Source organism: Hemicordylus capensis, chromosome 6, assembly GCF_027244095.1.
Source record: "Hemicordylus capensis ecotype Gifberg chromosome 6, rHemCap1.1.pri, whole genome shotgun sequence".
In the NCBI taxonomy this organism is placed as follows: Eukaryota; Metazoa; Chordata; class Lepidosauria; order Squamata; family Cordylidae; genus Hemicordylus; species Hemicordylus capensis.
Window position 1 is genome coordinate 170,943,730 of NC_069662.1, and position 21,888 is coordinate 170,965,617.

General features: G+C 56.5%; 1 protein-coding gene across 1 annotated transcript in view; it reads left to right on the top strand.

The window, feature by feature from the left end:
* Nucleotides 1–21,888, top strand: part of KCNH2 (potassium voltage-gated channel subfamily H member 2) — an 82,432-nt gene that overhangs the window by 22,245 nt on the left and 38,299 nt on the right. Inside the window, exons 3-5 of the mRNA XM_053260364.1 lie at nt 8,689–8,856; nt 10,942–11,367; nt 15,889–16,103. Of these exons, the coding sequence (XP_053116339.1) occupies nt 8,689–8,856; nt 10,942–11,367; nt 15,889–16,103 (809 nt within the window). The remainder of the gene's footprint in view (nt 1–8,688; nt 8,857–10,941; nt 11,368–15,888; nt 16,104–21,888) is intronic.

Here is a 21,888-nt window from a genome sequence, read left to right on the forward strand (position 1 = left end):
TCTGCGCCTCCCCAGGGCTGCTGCCCACAGCCTTCCTGGCGTGAGCCCCTCCAGCGGCCCAAGGAGGGGGGCACCCAGGCGGCAGCTGATCGTCCCGGGGTGGGGGTGGGAGGCACCCTTGGAGTGGGGCCGCCTTGCCCGTGATGAAAACTTTCTAGAATGAGAGACACGGAGGCTGAACCTCAGGACAGCCCTGCTGGATCAGGCCCTGCAAGGAGGCCTCTCTAGTCCAGCACCCTGTTTCACACAGTGGCCCACCAGATGCTGCCTCTGGGGAGCCCACAGGCCAGAGGTCTTCTCTTGCCCCCTCCCTCCTGCTGTGGCTCCCCTGCAACTGGGATTGAGAGGCATCGTGCCTCTGAGGCTGGAGGTGGCCCACAGCCCTCCGACTAGTAGCCATTGATGGATCTGTCTGCCATGAATCTGTCTAAACCCCTTTAAAACCATCCCAGCTGGTGGCCATCACCACATCCCGTGGCAAAGAGTTCCAAAGATTAATTATGCACTGTGTGAAAAAGTACTTCCTCTTGTCGGTCCTAAATTTCCTGACTTTCAGTTTCATGGGATGGCCCCTGGTTCTAGTGTTGTGAGAGAGGGAGAAGAATTTCTCTCTCTTCACTTTCTCCACAGCATGCCTGATCTGATAGACCTCTATAATGTCTCCCCACAGTCGTCTCTCTTCTAAACTAAAAAGCCCCAGGTGTTGTAGCCTTGCCTCATGAGGAAGAGAGAGCATGAGGAGGAGAGCTGGTCTTGTGTTAGCAAGTATGACTTGTCCCCTTAAGCTAAGCAGGGTCCACCCTGGTTGCATCTGAATGGGAGACTTGATGTGTGAGCACAGTCAGATATTCCCATAGGGGATGGAGCCGCCCTGGGAAGAGCAGAAAGTTCCAAGTTCCCTCCCTGGCAGCATCTCCAAGGTAGGGCTGAGAGAGATTCCTGCCTGCAACCTTGGAGAAGCTGCTGCCAGTCTGTGAAGATAATACTGAGCTAGATAGACCAAGGGTCTGACTCCGTATGTGGCAGCTTCCTAAGGTGCTCCGGGCCCCTGATCCTCTGAGTTGCCCTCTTCTGCACCTTCTCCAGTTCTACAATGTCCTCCTTATTATATGGTGACCAAAGCTGTATGCAGTACTCCAGATGTGGCTGCACCATAGATTGGTATCAGGGCAGTATAAATCTGACCCAGAAGCCTTTATTGTTGGTCTAAAGATGTGATGAGTTGATGGTGGCTGTTCATGGGGAGGAGTGAGAATTCTGCATGTGCTCAGAGGCTCTCCTCCTCCAAATCCACCATCCAGGCCTGCAGCTCAGCAGCCTTGCTGGAGTGTCCTCTGTGTAGGGTTGAGAGTGTTGCTGCCCCACATCCCCCACTCCAGGCCTCTCCCAGAGGCGTATCTAGGGAAAATAGCGCCCAGGGCAAGCACTGAAATTGTGCCCCCTGTCCAAATGTCTGACACCCATCTTTCAGATAACTTTACCATAATATCAGCTCAAAAATACAAGTCAAGCTCATTAATCTTTTAATATTTCAAAAACTATTTAGCAGTGGACGTAGCCAGACCAAAAAATGCTGGGAAATGGCAAATTTCAGTATGCGGGGGCTCATGAAATACCCAATTACTATGTGGAGGTGTACTTGGAAAACTAAACAGAAGTGCCTGTCTAATTCTCTACTATGCATTGTAGCATCACTATTACATAAATTTTAAGAATAAATGGAGAATTTGACCTTTCCCAGATACTACGGCCTTGCAGAGGCCATTTGAGCATGCGTGGTGGCCATTTTGTTTTCAGTAGCCATTAATACTTTTTTTTTCATTTTAAAAAATGGCACCCCCCTTCAAGTGGCGCCCAGGGCACGTGCCCTGCCTGCCCTACCCTAGATACGCCCCTGGCCTCTCCTGCTGTGGTGGACTGGCAACCCCATCCAGGAAGACTTGTGCTCTTAGCTGATGCTCCTGGGTACAGTCCCCAGGGTGCCCCCTGGTGGAACCTAGGAAGCTGTTATATACTGAGTCAGGCCCTTGGTCCATAGCTCAGTATTGTCTTCACAGACTGGCAGCGGCTTCTCCAAGGTTGCAGGCAGGAATCTCTCTCAGCCCTACCTTCGAGATGCCAGGGAAGGAACTTGGAACCTTCTGCTCTTCCCAGAGCGGCTCCATCATCCCCTGAGGGGAATATTTTAACAGTGCTCATACATGTAGTCTCCCATTCATCTGCAACCAGGGCAGACGGACCCTGCTTAGCTAGGGGGACCAGTCATGCTGGTTACCACAAGGCCAGCTCTCCTCTCTGGCAGAGAGCCACATGCATGCCTCTGCACCAACGGCCAGAACCCCACGGGTGTGTGTTGGAGCAGCAGCTGAACCGTCCAGGGTGCTTTCCAGATGCTTACCCACTCCCTGTGTTGTGTGACCGCAATCCCTGCGCTGTCAGAAGGGTGCCGTTTGCATTTCAGATGCCTTGTTTCTCATTTAATTGCTTATTGGCAAAACATGGAAAGTGTGCGCTTCTGTATATTCTGGTTGTAAGTTTTTGTGAGAGTGCTCCCCCTGCTGGTAGCTTTGCTATTTACATATTGAATATGATTTGCCCAAACCGAAGCATTTTGCTGCTGCTGAGTGGGCAGTCTGGAAAGCATCCCAGGAGGGGCGCCCGCTCTGGCAAGGGGTGCCCCGAGCCAAAACTCATCGCCAGTGCCTGCAGGGCCAGAAACCGCTTAGCAGGGATCTGGAAGAGGCCGTTCTCCAGGCTCCCCCCGCAGAGACATGCCACCGCCAGGGGGGCACCCGCCTTGCTTGTCTCTGCTCTCCAGGATCCTGGCCAAGCGTGCGTGGCCCTATAGGGAGGCTAGCCGTCTTGCCCACGCCTGGAGGGGTGGCCTGAGAGACTCGTGCCACCGCGAGCTTGGGGCCAAGGCCTTCCCGGGGGAGTCTCGGCTCTTCCCCCCTTTGCTGGTTTGCAACCCGGCTCTAGGACAGCACCCCCCAAGAAGGGTTTGGGTGGGCACTGAGCTGGCAGGGAAAAGGGCTGCTCAGGACTGCTCCCTCTGCCCAGAGGGTGAGAATTGCCCCCGGCTGGAGGAGACCAGATGCCAGCCAGGCTCAGGCAGGGCAGCCAGGAGGCGAAGGCAGAGGGACCCAGACTGTCCCTTCGAGGCTTCTCGGCCCTGGAGGTGTTGGGACAGCGAGAGGCTTTGGGTTTCCAGGGGGGCCGTCGGCATCCCTGGGCACTTCCCAGCCTCGCTGATGCACCCAGGGAGATGCTCTGGCCTGCTCTGGGGCCCTGCGCCCCCACCTGCTTAATAGGGAAGCTCTTCTGCATGGAGGTCATGGGACGGGGGAAACCTCACCCGTTGAATTTCTGAGCCGAGCATCAGGCTGCTGTTCCAAGCAGGAAGAGGAGAAGGGCTAGAAAGAGCAGACCTTGGCCCTCCTCTCCCCCCTCCCCTCCAGGCCCCCCTCAAAACCAAGGAGAGAACAGGAGAGGAAGGAGCGGCCAGGCAAAAGAGCCTGGTGGACCGGGTGTGAGTAGCCACTGGAAACAGTAGGCAAGGCCGCCACCTGCTGGCCAAATGCAGAATGGCTCCCCTGCCGTCAAAGTCCACGTTTTCAGGGGATCCAGAGAGAACCTCCATCTTTCTCCCCGCCAAAGAAACTGGTCTCTGCAGCAATACAGAAGCCCATGGAGCAGGCTGGCTGGCTGGCCGGCCAACACCCTACAGAGCACTGATCAAGACGAAGATTTCTTAATGTAGATGAATTCTCTTTTTTGCCGGGTTGAATTGCTGCCCAGAGCTCAGCCCTGGATCATGGAAAGCAATAGTGCACCTGAGCACGTGCAGACTGCCTGTCATGCATCCCTGACTATCTGGGACAAGAGGGGAGGCTTCCGGAGCAGAGATTGTGACTTCTCACCCCCTCCTTTTTAGAAGTTGGTCCCCCCCCCTTAGCAAACTTCCTTAGGGAGTCAAAGAGAAGTAGCCGGTGGCGGAGACCCCCACTCACCCCATTCTTTTCAGTCTGCTTGGGGGAGAAGTATGAATGGCCACCGCTTAGGAGGGGTTTATACAACCAACCCCGTCTCTTCCTCCCTCCCGTTCTTGGGGGCCTGGAATTAAGGAGGAGGTGCCTGTCCTGGCCCCCGCCCCACAGAGCGCTGGAGTCCCTCACCAGAAGGAGCTGGCTGTGACCCAGTGGGGGGGGGATATAGCATGAGGAGCAGGCCCCCCTGAGAAGGAAGGTGCTTTCCCCAGCGGCTGCATCGGGATGCTGCCCACAGAGGGGCAGAGGAGAAGGCGAGCGGGCTGGGGGGGGTTCGGAGGCTGGCAGGCCTTTCCTCCTGCTGGGGTCTGCCGTATCCTCTCTCTCCCTCACAGACCCCTTTGGCCCTCCCTGGTGAGCATCTTGGCCCCTGCTGTGGCCACCTTCCTGCCTTCCTGCTGTGGGCCCTCCGAGGGGCTCTTGGGGTGGGGAATTCCTGCAAGCCAGAGCAGAGGGGCTCCATGGTCCTCTCAAGCCCTGCTGGGCAAGGGAGGCGGAGGGGGGGGTGCTGAGGCTCCCTGCCTTGTGGCTGGCCAGAACTGGGCGCCTGGCTCCAGCCTGGGGTGAGGTGGGGTGGGGGGCTCGCTGGTGGGGAAGGGCCAGCCCCCCTTGGAGGGCAGCTCTGAGCTACTAGGCCTCCTGGGCGGGCGGAGGGGGGCAGAAGCAGCGGCTTGGAGCGATGTCTGCATGGAGACGTGCCTTGGGAGGCAGGGGGGGTGCTCCCCTGGGCCAGGTGGGGGGGGCTCAGCACAGCCCCTGCCCAACCCCAGGGAGGCCGATGTCCTAGGAAGCCCTCCCCCTGCCGGCTCCCTGCTTATCTCCCCCTCTCTGCTGGGGTCAGCTTGCCCCCTTGGTGCTCCCTGTTGTCATGGCGCTGCTGCTGGCCAGGACCATATTTAGGCATGCAAGCCCTCCTCCTCCTCCTCCTCCTCCAGCTGTGGCTCCCAGTGCGGAGTCCGCGGCCTCTTCCAGGCTGCCGGCCTGAGCAAAGCGGGGAGCGGCTCCCCGTCCCGACCCTCCTGGCCACCTGCAGCAGGCCCCTTCCGGGTGCTGGGGGGCCCCTCTGGCCCTGCTTGAGAGCGCAGCAGCCCCCCCAAGTGCCAGCGGTGCCTGCCCAGCCCTGGCCCACGTCTGGTGAGTCCCCCTGGAGAGGCCGGCTGCAGCTGGGCCAGGGAGGTTGGGCGGGGCTGGCGAGAGAGAGGCTGGCATCGGAGGCCAACCCCCCCTCCCCGAGAGGTGGGTCCCTTCCGCACACCCCGCTGTCCCCTCCTCCTCCGTGGCTGCTGGCTGTGGTGCGGATGGGCACTCTGGGCATGCTCAGGGGCTCCCTTCTTGCTGTGCATGTTCCTGGGCCGCTTGCAGGGCGGGCCTCCTTTCCGCCCCCTTCCAGGGAATGGGGGCCTGGAGGTTGTGGAGAGGGGGGCCCAAGAGGGGGGCTGTGGCTAGGAGCGGGTGGAGGGGCAGAGTGCTGGGCGTGGGGAGCCCTGCCCCCTTTGGCCCGGCTTCAGTGCAGAGAGGCTGCCAGGCAAAGCCCATCTTCTTCTCCGGGCATCTCTTCAGTGCCTCGAGGGCTCAGGATGGAATTGGCTCTCAGGATATGCCTTCCATGCCTCTCTGTGTGTGTGTGAGCAGCAGGTGCCACTTTGGGTAAAGTTGCAGCGCCTGGACTAAGGAGGGAAGAGCTCGTGAGCATGTGCAGAGTGCCTGTCTCATATCTGAGCAACCCTCCACACAAGGACACCTGGGCCAAGGGCCTGGCACTTGCAGTGTGGGGGTTCTGGCTGCTGCCCCCCCCCCTTCAGGGCCGGAGTGTCTTTAAGGAGAGTCTCGCAAGAGCCTGGCTCCAAATCCCTTTGGCTTCCCTGAAATGAGGTCAGTGCAGCTGTGCCCCTCCCCCCGGCCGCCCGGCCGCCTTGTGGCTGGAAGCCTTTGCCCGCTGCCCTGGGCAGCCACCTTTGGGCCCCACCACCTCTGGCAGGCCTGCTCCAGGCAGGAGTGCCTTTGCCCGCTTCTGTCCAGGTTTGCGGCAGGGGAGCTGGCTGTGTGGAGGGGTTTTGCCCTCCAATATGCCACTTATGGGGCAGCAGAGCCAATTCCCACTGTGTGCCCCCCCCCGCCCCCAGGATGACAGCCAGGCAGAGGCGTTGGCCCTGTGAGATAATCCCTCCGGGGGGGGGCATTCACAGCTGTGGGAGCCGGAGGCTGCAGGATTAGTGCCCTGCAGCAGCTGTTAAAAGGGCTTGTGGGTGGGATTAGGGCTTGCCGTGCCCCCCCCGCCTTGCAGCTGGCTCCTTCCCTTCTCTCCCACGCCCTGACAAACCGTGAGGGGGGGCGGGGGGGCCATGGCGCTTGGCACACGGATGCTGCCCTTGAGCCTTCATCCCCCCCTCCCCAAACGCTCACCAGCCTTGCAAGCTAGGCCAGGACTCGGATCGCCATCATGCCAATGGGGTGGGGGGCCTGAGGCTGGGGGAAGGGGCCTGCCTGAGGCTGCCCAGTGCATGCAGGGCCAAGGGGCTTGGGAGCCCAACCTGGCTGCTTCCCAGCTGGGCTAGGCTGGCGCCTTGCGGGGGGGGGGTGGAGAGGAGAGCTGGTCTTGGGGTAGCCAGCATGACTTGTCCCCTTAAGCTAAGCAGGGTCCGCCCTGGTTGCCTACAAAAGGGAGACTAGCAGTGTGAGCAGCCCTGGAAGAGATTCCCCCCCTGAGGGGATAAAGGGGCTGCTCTGGGAAGAGCAGAAGGTTCCCAGTTCCCTCCCTGGCAGCATCTCCAGGATAGGACAAGGTTTTTTTATTGAACCAACAAACTACCAAAGCATACAGTACCTTGCCAAAGCACAATTATATACAAAGTGGTTGTTTGTGCATCATATATCTACAAAGATTTACACACAAGGATTTGGAAACCCACAAGGTTATGAAGTATATGCAGGCAGTACTGTTACTCGGGGGGTGGGGGATTTCAAGGCACATCAGGTAATCGGGGGGGGGGTTTACGTCCGACGTCCATTTCCACAATTTGTCCCATTGCTGTTTAGAAGAGATACTCTTGTCTTTTTGCACATCACCATACAAACTTTTCCAGAAGAGATTTACTGTCTCATCTGCGTGAACCTCTTGGTCGCGTCTTCCCTCCCTATTCCTATGCAGGAGCCTTGCATAAATGACATATAGGTTTACTAACCTGATTACGAGAAGGGGAACGTTCCAATTCCCTAGTATGGGGGCACCCGTTCCGCCCCGTTTCCTTGAAGGTTTCTTTCTGGGACCTCGAAAAGAGGTTCTATCGCTCAAAGCCGAGGTTAGTTCCTCCCAAGTCTGTTTTTCCAGATCAGGCCACTCTAACAGCCTGCTTACTCCCTGCCACACTCGTTTGGCTACCACACACTCTTTTAAGAAATGTGAGTGGGTTTCCCTGAATGTCTTGCCTAGCTCACTCGCTTTCTGTTTGCAGGCGATTTTAGGGCACTCTTGCTGGTCCTCTGGGAGCCATGGCTTAGCCGCGTTAAGCAGTAGTACTTGGTGGTATAAGCGCCACCTTTTTTCCCATAAATGGAAAGGGACCTTTTTCTCCTTAAAGAGAGCGATAGGGTGATCAGGTTGCAACAAGTACTGTGAAGTGCGGTGTTTGTAGCGTTTACGTTCTAAATCAGGTTTTAAGAAACCCACTTCTAGAATCTCTCCATAAATTGTTTTCCTTAGCTGCTTATCTGAGGAGGATCCTTTAAATAGATCCGGTTCAACCTTCCATTTCTTAAGCGTGAATAACAAATCTCTCAAGTAGTCCGGGTGTTCTCTTTTTAATACTTGTGTGGGCTGAGAGAGATTCCTGCCTGCGACCTTGGAGAAGCCGCTGCCAGTCTGGGAAGACAATACTGAGCTAGACGGACTGATGGCCTGACTCAGTCTGTGGCAGCTTCCTCTGTTCCTAGGTGGTTCTCCGGCTGGGGCATTTAACGGCTCCCCAGCCGTGGAGGCAAAGGGCTCTTGGGCCCAGCCCCCTCCAGGCGGCTTTCCCTGCCAGTCTGATCTCCCGGCTTTGTCCCAGTCCTTCCCATCCTCCCTCCCTTGCCCTGGCCTGAGCCTCTGCAGCCGGCTGGCTTTGCAAGACCCCGGCGAAGGCACCCAGCGGAGCTCTTGGCAGGAGCTGCTCTCCTTGGCTGCACTCCAGCGGCTGACAGCAGAAGCCTGGGAAACAGGCCGTTTGGTGGGGCAGGCAGTTTCCCAGAGGGCTGGCAGAAGCGAGATGCAAGGGCCAGGTGACCACAGAGTTGGCCCTGGAGTGTATTCCCACCCCCCTGAAATAGCACCCTCGAGGTGATCGGGCCTGCAGCACATGGGGAGGAAGGGGGTGTTCACCACACACACACCCCGAAGCTGCTCTTTGCCCCAGGAGGGGTGCTCCAATTGCCCCCCTCCAGCCTTGGAGCACGGCAGCCTGAGAAGAAGATGTTGGGGTGGGGGCTTCCTTCCGCTTGGAGCTCCACTGGGGGGCTCCTCTCCCTCCTTCATCTCCCCTCCGGCCTTTCCTCTGTCCCTCCTCCTCCCTGCCTTTCTGCCCCCCTCCCTCTGCTCTCAGCTGGACACGGTACTGTGGGGGGAGTGTGTGACCCCCCTTCTCTTTCTGCACCCCCCCCACCGCAGGCAGCTGCTTCCTGTGTCTGGTGGACGTGGTGCCCGTGAAGAACGAGGATGGAGCCGTCATCATGTTCATCCTCAACTTCGAGGTGGTGGTGATGGAGCAGGACCTCCTCAGCAGCCCCGTCAAGAACACCAACCACTGGGTCTCACCGGCTGCTTGGCTGCCCACAGGTAGCGGGAGGGGAGGGCCTGCCGGCCTGGGCCCAGCACGGGGGGGTTGCACTGCATGCGGGTGAAGTGGAGCCCCGAACACTCCATGGAAGCGCCCGCCTTCAAGCAGGGACCGCCCCGCCCCGACCGCTGCTCACGCTACAATTCAGAGAGTTGGTTGCTGTGTCACCTGCTGCGTCCATCTTTTTTATTTTTTAAAAACCAAACATTTTTAAAAAGCTAAAATTATAGTTGCTTCGGCGATGGTGGAGGGGATATGGGTTTGTGACCTCACAGGCACCAGCCAATCAGCACTCACAAAGCCACTTCCCCTGAGCTCCATCACATGGGGTGGGGTGGGGTGGGGTGGGGTGGGGGGAGGAACAAGCCCCACTAGAGCCCCTGGAACATCCAGAGCGGGGCAGGGCTGCCAAGGAGACTGACGGGCCCCAGAGCGGGGGGGGGGGCAAGGAGTGAGAGCTCCAGGCAGGGGGCAGGAAGGGGGGCCTGTGGCAAAGCAGCATCCCTGGAGCCCCCGGGCAGGTCCGCCCGCCCGCCCGCCCGCTTGCTCTCCGTGGCAAAGAGGGCCGCGCCTGCTGGCTCTCTTCTGAGGGCCTCACGGGATCTGGCCCGCTGACGTGGCCGGGGAGGGCAGCGCTCTGGGCAGCCGGGGCTCCGTGGGAGAGTTGCAGCGGGGTGGGGGGGGGTGCCGCTGCTTGCTCCTTCCTCTCCTGTGGGGCCCGCCGCAGTCCGGCAGCCCCACTGGCGCCCGGCTCTCCCAAGCTCCACGGATGCTTTGCAGCTCCTCTCCCGAGCAGACGCCAGAGCTGGGCCAGAGCTGTCGGGAGCGGGGCAGCCGGGCAGCTAAGCCCAGCACCGTCCGGCTCTGTGGCTGCAGCTCCCTGTGCTGAGTTGAGGAGGGGGTCCCAGAGACGGTGGGCGGGGAGGGCGGGGACTGCAGCCCCCCCCTCCCCGCCCCGTGAGGGATGGCAAAGTTCAGCTTGATGACCAGACGGATTGTGGCCTGCAGGCAGGCACAAGTCTGCTTGCATGGGATGGGGGGGGAGGAGCTAGAACTGGGCGGGCAGGTTCCCCAGCCCCCCAGCTCCCGGCTCAGCCCTCTCCCCTCCCCTCCAGCTGCAGCCAGTCTCCAGCTCTGGCCTGGTTGGCTCAGAGGGAGGGGAAGGAGGAAGCAGCCCAGCCGGCCGGCTAGCGAGGGCCACCCTTCTGGGTGCTGCTGCCCACCCCACCCGCTGAGTGTGGCCAGCAGGCACAAGGGGCCGCTGGGCAGGGGGGCAGACACAACCCCGCCACACACCCCTGCCCAGGAAGTGGATTCCGACAGGGAGCCATTGGAGCCGCAGGCAGCAGGGGACGGAGCCGCTGGCACACCAGCGAGGGGTCCCTGTCCTGCCGGGCCTGCTTGGGCCGTGCAAGCCTTTATTTCATTGCTCAAAAATTAGTTGTCGCGTATTTGAAATGTTTCTCTCCCCCACCCCCAGCACACGGTTGCTTGGGGCAGCTTACAATAAAAGCACGACATCTCCACTGCATTCAGGGGACCCAGAGCGGTGTATGTGGGGCGGTCTCCATGTTGTCCTCACAATGACCCTGCGAGGTAGGCGAGGCTGCAAGGGCTACAGGGGCTCCTCCTTCCTTGCAGGCTGCATTTGCGTGAACCAAGGCCAGCCGCTCCGGTGGGCTTCCCCTGAGTTCTCCACTCCCCAGGAACATGCGTTCCCTGCTTCCCAACACACGAGTAGGCTGCTACTTTGGGAATGCTGCAAGAGGAGGAAGCCGGGGGCAGGGGGAGGTCCCAGGAGGGCTGAGTGGCAGCTTGCTCTTTGCTCCCCCCCCCATGCCTCTCTGAAGAGGCCCGTCTCCACGCTTTGCCCCAGCAGGGCCCGCTCCGGCCCGGCTACAACCCTGGAGGAAGCATCCCTTCCTCTTCTCGGGAGCATGTAATGCCATCCCGCAAGGGTGGCCAGGGCTCTGTGTGGCTGCGGTGCACGTGTTTCGGGGCCGGGTGGGCTGCTTCTCCCCCCGGGGGCATCCGTGGCCAGCTAGCACCTAACCCCCGCCTCCCCCCCCCTTCATCCTCTGCAGGTCGGGGCAAGTCCTTCCGCCTGAAGCTGCCGGCTCTGCTGGCCCTGGCAGGGAGCAAGCAGTCCCTGCCACAGGATGACCCAGACGAGGCGGTGGTGGTGGACTTTTCCAAGCAGAGCAGCGAGTCGGTGGCCCCGGATGAGGTCACGTCCTCCCTGGACAACCACTGCCAGGAGCCGGAGGACCGGCAGGCCCTGATGGAGCGGGAGGGCGGCCCCGAGCCCCCGGCCACCCACTCCTCGCCTCGGATCCACAAGACCCGCCTCAACCTGGACGCCTCCTTCTCCAACTGCAGCCTGACCCGCAGCCGCTCGCGGGAGAGCTGCTACAGCGTGCGCCGCGCCTCCTCCGTGGACGACATCGAGGCCATGAAGCAGCAGGGCGAGGGCGAGAAGGGGCGGGGCCACAGCCGCCACGCCAGCACAGGTAGCGCCGCCTGCTTGGGTTGGCCCCACCCTGGTCCCTGGGGAGGGGAGGGGAGTGGGGGGGAGGGCCCCTGCCTGCCTTCCTGCCTGGGCCACGTGGGGCTGCATTCTGCATTCGCCCCCCAGGAGCAGCGGCTTCTGGAGGGGCTCAGAATATGCAGTGCCAGCTGGAGTCAGAGGCGGGCGGGAACTGCTGGCACTGGGCACACCGAGCGGCTTGGTCGCCGTGCCCAGAACCAGGACGGTCACGGATCGCCCTGCGCTGGTCCCACTTGTCACGGCCGGTCTCAACCAGCCCCGTGACTCTCAAGTTTATCCGCTGACACCCAGGAGACACGTAGGCTTTCTCTGGCTGAGTCTACTACAGCAGCCTTCCAAAAATCTGTTGTATCCAATAATAATAATAATAAGAAGAAGAAGAAGAAGAAGAAGGAGGAGGAGGAGGAGGAGGCATACATCAGGAGAGTTAGAAAAATCCTCAAGTCCAAACTCAATGGCGGGAACACCATACAAGCCATAAACACCTGGGCTATACCTGTTATCAGATACACTGCAGGAATAATAGACTGGACCCAGGCAGAGCTAGAGAGGCTGGATCATAAGACCAGGAAAATCATGACCATCAATCATGCTCTGCACCCCCGCAGTGATGTCGATAGGCTCTACCTCCCTCGCAGCTCAGGTGGAAGAGGAATGCTGCAAGTCCATTAAACAGTAGAGGAGGAGAAAAGAGACCTTGAAGAATATATCAAGGACAGTGAAGAAGATGCACTTCAAATGGTCAATAACGCAAAACTATTCAACACCAATGAAACAAAGCAGGCCTACAAGAAAGAACAAGTCAAGAACCGAGCAGAAAAAAGGAGAAATAAGCCCCTGCATGGTCAATATTTGCACAATATAAGTGGAAAATCAGACATCACCAAGACCTGGCAATGGCTTAAGAATAGCAACTTGAAGAAAGAAACAGAGGGTTTAATACTGGCTGCACAAGAACAGGCACTAAGAACAAATGCAATAAGAGCAAAAGCAGAAAAGTCAACAACAAACAGCAAGTGCTGCCTTTGTAAAGAAGCAGATGAAACCGTGGACCACCTAATCAGCTGTTGTCAAAAGATCACACAGACTGACTACAAACAAAGGCATGGCAAGGTAGCAGGAATGATACACTGGAACATCTGCAAAAAATACAAGCTACCTGTAGCCAAAAATGGGTGGGACCATAAAATTGAAAAAGTTGTTGAAAATGAAGATGCAAAAATATTATGGGACTTCTGACTACAAACAGACAAACATCTGCCACACAATACACCAGATATAACTGTAGTCGAGAAGAAAGAAAAACAAGATAAAATAATCGACATAGCAATACCAGGGGATAGCAGAATAGAAGAAAAAGAAATAGAAAACAATCACAAAATACAAAGATCTACAAATTGAAATTGAAAGGCTGTGGCAGAAGAAGACCCAAATAATCCCAGTGGTAATTGGCGCCCTGGGTGCAGTCCCAAAAGACCTTGAAGAGCACCTCAACACCATCGGGGCCACAGAAATCACCATCAGCCAATTACAAAAAGCAGCTTTACTGGGAACAGCCTACATTTTGCAATGATATCTATAACAACAACAACATTGACAATAAAATTCAGCCATCCCGGGTCCTTGGGAAGGACTCGATGTCTGGATAAAACAAACCAGTCAATAACACCTGTCTGACTGTGTAAACAAGAAATAATAATAATAATAATAATTATTATTATTTATTAATCAAAACTCCACAGCTTCAAGGCTTTAGGCATGGGGTGAAGAAAACAGACAGAAGCCATGACCTTTTAAAAATACATGAACAAGAGATTTTAATTTTGAAATAGTTCAGTTTTAAACCTATAGTTCCCTTGAAAAGTTTAGTACAAAATCAGCATGCCAGTGAGCATGAGGAAGAAATGGATGGTGAGCAAAACACATCCAGACTGGGCCCTAACTGAGAGTCCTGACCCCGCGTCCTCGGCAGTCGTCTCCGTGTTCCCAGCAACCCGGCTTGTTGAGCCTTCGCAGTCCTGGGGGTTCAGCCCCAGGCCGGCTGCTCCTTCTTGCTGGCGAGTGAGCGAGCTCTCCAGGGCATTTCCACTCTCTGTCTGTGATTGCTCAGCTCTTTCCAGCCCCAGCTGCGACTCTCTCTCCGACTGAGCCAGTCCCGAACCCTGACCTTTGGCCTCTTCCCTTCTGCACGCTCCTTCCAGTTTGGACTGCGTTCTCTTGGACTCTTCTGCCAGCACCAGGCTTGTACTCCCCACAAACTCTGCTGAAAGCAGCCTCCTTAGACACACACGCACGTTTTCCAGACCACCCAGTCCATATAACTGGAGTTCCCTCCGTTGCCCCAAACATAACCCGTACATTTCATAACCCTCAACGATGAAACTGCTGAGCAGGAACCACGTACCGTTGACTCCTTTCTTAACACAGGGAAGAGGAAGGCAGTGGCCCCCTGAGAAGAGATGGAGGCCTCGTCCCTTCACAGGGACAAGCGGAGAAAGAGGAGGGGGTGCTGGCTGCCCTCAGCAAGGTTGGGGGGTCCAAGGGGGAGAGAAGGCGACCCTCCCCACCAGGACGCCCCCTCACAGCTTTGCAAAGACAAGGCTAGAGATGCATTTTGCCGCTCTCCGGAGGGTGGTGCTCTTGATGTTCTGTCAGGAAGCCTTGCTCTTCCCCCTCTCAGGGCTGCTCCTGTGTGTGTGTGGGGGGGGGGACACACGTGTGGGGGTCAAGCAGTGAGGTGGCTGGGAGACCTCTGCCGGGAGGGATCCGGAGGGTGCCGCGCTTGGGCTGTGTGGTGCAGTTGTTTCATGCTGCTAAATCTCTCTTGGGTGACGACAACCACATTCTGCTTCCTTCATAGTTCATGAGGCAGTGATGTGGCTTTTTTTAAAAAAATTGAATCGGGGGGGGGGGGATGCCAGAGGTTTTTCTAATGCCCTATTTGGTTGGCATCCAATTTGATGTTTTTGTTTGACTTGCATTTAGTAAACGAAACTGAAATACCAGATCCTGATATTCCCCTCAGGGGATGAAGCTTCCAAGTCCCCTCCCTGGCAGCTTCTCCAAGATGGGGCTGAGAGAGATTCCTGCCTGCAACCTTGGAGAAGCCGCTGCCAGTCTGGGAAGACAATCCTGAGCTAGATAGACCAAGGGTCTGACTCAGTATACGGCAGCTTCCTAGGTTCCTTTCCTATGTGATCCTGACCGGATTCTCACGACCATGTCAGTCCTGGCCTCACACACAAAGCTGCAATCCTGGCTAATTTCCACAGAGTTAGCTGGGATATATCGGCTAGGATAATCAGATCTGCGTTGCTCAGCCCCCTGGACTCCCTCGCCAGGACCTCCTGTGCGTGAGAACCCACACCTCTCGTCTGTCACAGTTACCTGCATGGCACACACCCTCACCTGTGTGGCTGCCATAGACGCCCATGCAGAGGTGAACTAACCCCCCCCCCGACCTTGGGGACCTGGTCCGGCCCTCCAAGGTCCCGGGGGGGGCCCTCCAAATGGCCAGAGTGCCTCAGCAACCCCCCCTCGCCCACCCCGCCAAACCTCCGGGTATGTTTGTTTGTTTGTCCCCCCCCCTTTCCATGGCTGAGGGGTGCCTGTGGGGGGGGAGCAGTCCTCCCCCCTCCCTCGGTGGTGAAGAGACTGGAGGGACGCTGGCCGTATCCATTCGGGGCAGTGTTTTTAACAAAGTGCAACGATCTCACCGGCCCGAACGGATGCGGCCAGCGTCGCTCTGATCTCTCTGCTGCGGGACGGGGGGGGAGGGAGAAGTACTGTTCCGCTCCCCCCCCCCGCAGGTACCCCTCAGCCATGGCAAGGGGGGGAGTTTTTAAAAACCCCAGAGGTTGGCAGGGCGGGCCTCCCAAAGGATGTTTTTTTGGGGGGGCCTCGCAGCTGGGGGATCCAGGCAGTGCGGGTGGCTGAGTCGTCTTGGTGCTCCCCCGCCCAGAGGGGGCCGGGCCTGCTGATGCTCTCGCTCCTGGCCACACCGCCAGAAAACAGCTCTGGCTCCCCTCTGCCTGGCCATGCCCCACACCACCCCCACTTGATGCCCCAACAGTGCCCCAGCAACGCAGGGCCAGCAGCCCCGCCCCCCACGGACGGATGCCGGCAGGGGGACAACGGGGGGGGCGTGGGAGGCTGCCTGCCCCTGGGGGGTGGGGGGCACGTCCCTGTGCTTGCTTGTGTGGATGGGGCTGGGGAGGGTTGCACTGGAGGCCCTGCCCAAGGGGGCCCCTGGTCTGAAGGGGCTTTCCTTCCCGGTTTCTCTCTTGGCCTCGTGGAAGTGGGGGCAGAAGGGCTGGGCTGGAAGGTGCTTCCCTGGTGAGCTGCTTTGACTCTGGGTGTGGTTGTCTCTGAGCAGGGGGTTACTGTCGAGCAGAGGGCTGGCCTGGTCTGTGCGATCCTGCCTGGGGTGGGTGAGGAGCGGGACCCAGCAGCAGGGAGTTCCTCTGCTCTGCTTTCCCGCCAGGTGCCATGAACAATGCCCGGAGCCACCTGCTGAACTCCACTTCGGACTCAGACCTCATGCGCTATCGGGCCATCAGCAAGATCCCCCAGATCACCCTCAACTTTGTGGACTTCAAGGCCGAGGCCTTCCTCACTTCCCCGTCCAACGAGAAGGAGATCATTGCCTCCAGCAAGCTCAAGGACCGCACACACAACGTCACGGAGAAGGTCACCCAGGTGAGAGCCGCGGGGGGGGGGGGGGGCGGGCTGGCCAGGCTTGGCTTGCTCATCCAGTCTGGACCCGCTGGGGGGTTGGGGTGGGGTGGGGAGCTGCCTGCCCCAGGTCTGTGGATGTGCTGCGTTGGTTGCTTGTTTCCTTGGACGTCTAGCACCCTTCCAAGCCTGGGAGGACAGGCCCCTGCCCCGAAGGGCTTACAGACTTAATGGAGCCAGGAGAGGAAAGAAAGAGGCAAGGCGGCAGGGCTGGGCAGCAGGGAAAGGGGCAAAGATGCCAGTTCTGTGGACTTGAGCTTGGTTTCAGGAGGGAAACGGGGCTGCAGTGGGGGCTGCAGGCTTCATGGAAAAGGTGAGCTTGGGGGAAGGAGGGGGAGGAAGTCGGAGAGGAGGCCACTCGGAGCAGCGAGGGCGAGAGGGCGGAGGGGCTGGACAGAGCAGGAGGCCTCGGACAGTTGGTGGGACCAGAGGAGAGAGAGAGAGAGACTCCTGCCCGCAGCCTGGGAGAAGCCGCTGCCAGTCTGTGCAGACAATGCTGAGCTAGATGGACCTACGGTCTGACTCAGTATGTGGCAGCTTCCTATGTCCCTATGAGTAGAGAGAATGGACAGAGGATTTTTTTCTCCCTCTCTCAGAACACTAGCACCAGGGTTCATCCCATGAAACTGAAGGCCGGGGAATTTAGGACCAACGAAAGGAAGTACCTTTTCACACAGCACATAATTAATGTACGGAATTCTCTGCCACGGGATGTGGTGATGGCCACCAGCTTGGATGGTGTTAAAAGTGGCTTAGACAAATGCATGGGGGACCGGTCCATCCATGGCTACTAGTCTGGTGGCTATAGGCCACCTCCAGCATCAGGGGCAAGATGGCTCTAAATACCAGTTGCAAGGGAGCCACAGTAGGAGAGAGGGCAGGTCTTCGGACCTTGCTTGAGGGCTTCCCAGAGGCATCTGGTGGGAAACACTGTGGGAAACAGGATGCCGGGCTAGGCAGGTCGGGGGCCTGATCCAGCAGGGCTGTTCTGATGTTCCTCGCCTGTGCCTGTATTGTGGGCAGATGGGACATTAGATCTGTGCCTGCCCCTCCAGACGAGCAAACTCCAGGAAACAAGGTCCCCCCGTGACAATGGGACCCACCCCCACGGGCCAGAGGGGGCTCCTCTCCTCCGGGTAGCATCTCTGGTTGCTGCCCCTGCTGCCGCCTGTCCTGCCAAGATGGATTCTGGGGCTTTCGGCTCTTCCAGAGGCAGCACCTTCATGACCCACCACAGCTTCCTGGCGATCAAGAAATGGGCTCCTGTCTTGGTGGAAACTGCTGGTGGCATCCCATGGATGCCTGGCCCCGTGACGCTAGCAACTGTGCCGCCCTGTGGAGCAGCCATGGTGTGTCTTTCCACTCCAACAATGGCCATCAATCCTGCCTCCCAAGTCGGGGGGCTGCCCCCCCTGCGTGCCCCTGCCAGACACCTGGGCACAATGCTGCCCGATACACACAGGGATGACCACACCCTCTTTGGCCCAATGGAGGCCACCCTCTTCCACCTCATCAGGGGCCCCAGGACTGTGCCACAGACCTGGTACCGGATCGGGTCACATTGAGCCCTCTGGCAACCTGAACCACTATAGATCAGCACCTGCGCTGGGGGCTCATCCACTCTGCCACCTCTGAGTCCCAGTTGCAGGGGAGCCACAGCAGGAGGGAGGGCCGGCCCCTTTCAACTCCTGCCTGTGGCTTCTAGCGGCATCTGGTGGGCCACTGTGCGAAACAGGAGGCTGGACTAGATGGGCCTTCTTGGGCCTGATCCAGCAGCAACGCCGTTCTTATGTTCACCTCCTCAGCTGGAGCCCTGCTCGCATTTGTTAAGGAAAGGTATGGAGAGTAAGGATTATGTAGCAACCAGCAGGCCCTGGACCAGATCACTGTTGGTGACCAGCCCTGCTGGATCAGGCCCAATGAGGCCCATCTCGTCCAGCATCCTGTTTCACACAGTGGCCCACCAGGTGCTTCTGGGGAGCAGCCCATAGGCAGGGGGCGAGGGCATGCCCTCCCTCCTGCTGTGACTCCCCTGCAACTGGGACTCAGAGGCATCCTGCCTCGGAGGCTGGAGGTGGCCTATAGCTCTCAGACTAGTAGCCACTGATAGACCTATTCTCCATGAATTTATCTAAGGCCTCCTTAAAGTCATCCAGTCTGGTGGCTGTCATCACACCTTGTGGCAGAAGATTCCACAGGTTAACTATTCATTGTGTGGAAAAAGTGCTTCCTTTTGTCAGTCCTAAAATTTCTTGGCACTCAATTACATGGGATGACCCCTACTTCTAGTGTTCTGAGAGAGGGAGAAAAATTTATATCCACTCTCTCACACTATGCATGATTTTATAGACCTCTATCATGCCTCCACTCAGTCATCTTTTTTTCTAAACTAAAAAGCCCCAGGTGTTGTAGCCCTGCCTCATAAGGAAGGTGCTCCAGGCCCTTGATGATCATCTTGGTTGCCCTCTTCTACAATGTCCTTCTTTAGATGTGGTGAGCAGAATTGTATGCAGTACTCCAGGTGTGGCCGCACCATAGTTTTGTATAAGGGCATTATAATATTAGCCGTTTTATTTTCAATCCCCTTTCTAATGATCCCTAGCATGGAATTGGCCTTTTTCACAGCTGCCGCACATTGAGTTGACACTTTCAACGAGCTGCCCACCACGACCCCAAGATCCAAGACCACATGTGAGCACTGTAAGATATTTCCATCAGGGATGGAGCCTCTCTGGAAAGAGCAGAAGGTTGCAAGTTCCCTCCCTGGCAGCATCTCAAAGAAAGGGCTGAGAGAGATTCCTGCCTGCAACATTGGAGAAGCCGCTGCCAGTCTGGGAAGACAACACTGAGCTAGAATGACCAAGGGTCTGACTCAGTATATGGCAGCTTCCTATGTTCCTATCCCTCTCCTGGTCCGTCACCGACAGCTCAGATCCCATCAGCATATATGTGAAGTTGTGGTTTTTTGTCCCAATGTACATCACTTTACACTTGCCACCATTGAAGCACATTTGCCATTTTGTCGCCCACTCCCCCAGATTGGAGAGATCTTTTTGGAGCTCCTCACAATCCATTTTGGATTTCACTACCCGGAAGAGTTTGGTATCATCTGCAAATGTGGCCACCTTGCTGCTTACCCCTGCTTCTAGATCATTTATGAATAAATTAAAAAGCACTGGTCCCAGTACAGATCCCTGGGGGACCCCACTTCTTACTTCCCTCCATTGTGAAAACTCTCCATTGATACCTACCCTTTGTTTCCTGTCCTTCAACCAGTTAGCAATCCACACATGTACTTGTCCTCTTTTCCCATGACTGCGAAGTTTCCTCAGGAGTCTTTGATGAGGAACTTTGTCAAAAGCTTTTTGGAAGTCCAGGTAGACTATGTCAACTGGATCACCTTTATCCGCACACACCTGTTGACAATCTCAAAGAACTCCAAAAGGTTCATGAGGCAAGATTTCCCTTTGCAGAAGCCGTGCTGGTTCTCCCCCAGCAGAGCTTGCTCTTCTATATGCTTGACAATTTTATCCTTGACAAGGTTTTTCATCAATTTGCCCAGAACAGACGCTAGGCTAACCGGCCTGTAATTTCCCGGATTGCCTCTGGATTCCTTTTTGAAAATTGGTGTTACATTGGCTATTTTCCAGTCCTCTGGTACAGAGCCCGATTGCAGGGATAAGTTATATATTTTAGCAAGGAGGTTGGCAATTTCACATTTGAGTTCTTTGAGGACTCTTGGATGGATGCCATCCGGCCCTGGTGATTTGTTAGTTTTCGGTTTTTCCAGACAGTTTAGGACATCATCTCTTGTCACTTCTATCTGACTCAGTTCTTTAGCCTCCATCCCTAAAAAGCCTGGTTCAGGAACAGGTATATGCTCAGTATCCTCTGCTGTGAAGACAGATGCAAAACTCATTCAGCTTCTCTGCAACCTCCATATCCTCCTTAATAATCCCTTTCACTCCCTCATTGTCTAATGGGCCAACTGCCTCCCTGGCAGTTTTCCTGCTTCTGATGTATTTGTAGAAGTTTTTGTTATTCCCCTTGATGCTTTTGGCTAAATGTTCCTCAAACTAAGCCTGTCTAAAAAGCCAGTCTTAAAAAACTAAGACTGTCTAAACCCAGCTCTCACACAGAAGGAAGGGAAGGGATGGTACTATGGGATGGTACCCACAAAAAGAGGGTGAAGATCCGTCTTAAAACTAAGCCTGTCTCCTCCAGACATTACCTGTTGGGTGACTTAGTGGTACCTTTCCTCCTTTGGGGTACACAATCTAACTGGGCTTCTAGTATTGTCATTTTGAGTAAACTCCATGCACTCTGGAGCGAAGTTACTCTCCTGATTTTCCCCCTCAGCTTTCTTTTCACCATAGTCCTCATTTTGGAGAAGTTTCCTCTTCTGAAATGCAAAGTGTCTGTGTTAGACTTCCTTGGTGATTCTCTCCTCGCATGTATGCTGAATTTGATGGCACTATGGTCACTGTTCCCTATAGGGTCGATGACACTGACATCACACACCAGGTCCTGGGTGCCACTCAGAATTAAGTCCAAGGTCGCCGTCTCTCTTGTTGGTTCCAAGACCAACTGTTCTAGGGCACAGTCATTCAGCATATCTATAAATCTGACCTCTTTGTCAGGACCTGACTGTGAATTTACCTAGTCTACGTGTGGGTAATTGAAGTCACCTATGATTACAGCCCTGCCTCTCCTTGACCCCTCCCTGATTTCCTCCTGCAACTCCCAATCACTGTCAGCGTTTTGATCTGGAGGGCGATAGCACATCCCCAGTAGCTATCAGGCCTTGTATTGTCACCCACAGGGTTTCTGTGGAGGACTCCAGTCCACCTAGGTTTTCTAGCTTGTTAGATTCTATGCCTTCTATACAGTGCTACTGCACCTCCAAGGCACCCCTCCCTGTCCTTTCTATAGCGTTTCTATCCAGGGAGAAGAGTGTCCCACTGGTTCTCGCTGTTGCACCATGTTTCTGTTATGCCCACTATATCTATTTCTGCGTTAGCAACTCCAGCTCACCCATCCTGGCTCAGAGGCTTCTGGCACTGGCATATAAGCACCTATACACGGAATCTCTTACCTGATGTGTGCTAACTTTCTTTTGACTCTTTGACCAGTGGGCACAGCCTTCTGTCTGCTCTTTATGTGGTTCTGCTCTGTCCCCTTCTGTTTTCTCTGAATCCTTTGCACCCTCGCACTTTAAAGGATGGCCTTTGCCAAACCGGATACGGTCCAGCTCCTCACGGCTATTCCCCAGGCATCATTTAAAAGCTGCTCTGCAACCTTTTTGATTTTAAGCTCCAGCAGTCTGGTTCCATCTTGGTTCAAATGCAGCCCGTCCCTTTTGTACAGGCCTTGCTTGCCCCAAAATGTATCCCAGTGCCTAACAAAAATGTGCATTTGATCTCTCTGCGGTGGAATTCCCAGATCACATCACCACTCCTGGAGCCTTCAGGTGCATTAAGTGGACTTGTGCTCACCTAAGATCATCCAAGAACCCACCTCATGGCCAAGCCTTGATAGAAATCATTCAGGGTCCTGGATGCCGGCGTCCACCTTTCCTCAGCCCCCCCCCCCCAGATGGGACCTGGAGAGGTGTCTGTGGTGCTGCACCACATGCCGGCATGACAACTGGGCATCCCTGCTGCCCTCCGCAGCCTGTGGTTGCAGCAAGGCAGTCCACACCACCACCCAGTGATTTCTGTTGTTTTGCCCACTGGGAGTTTCACCCCTG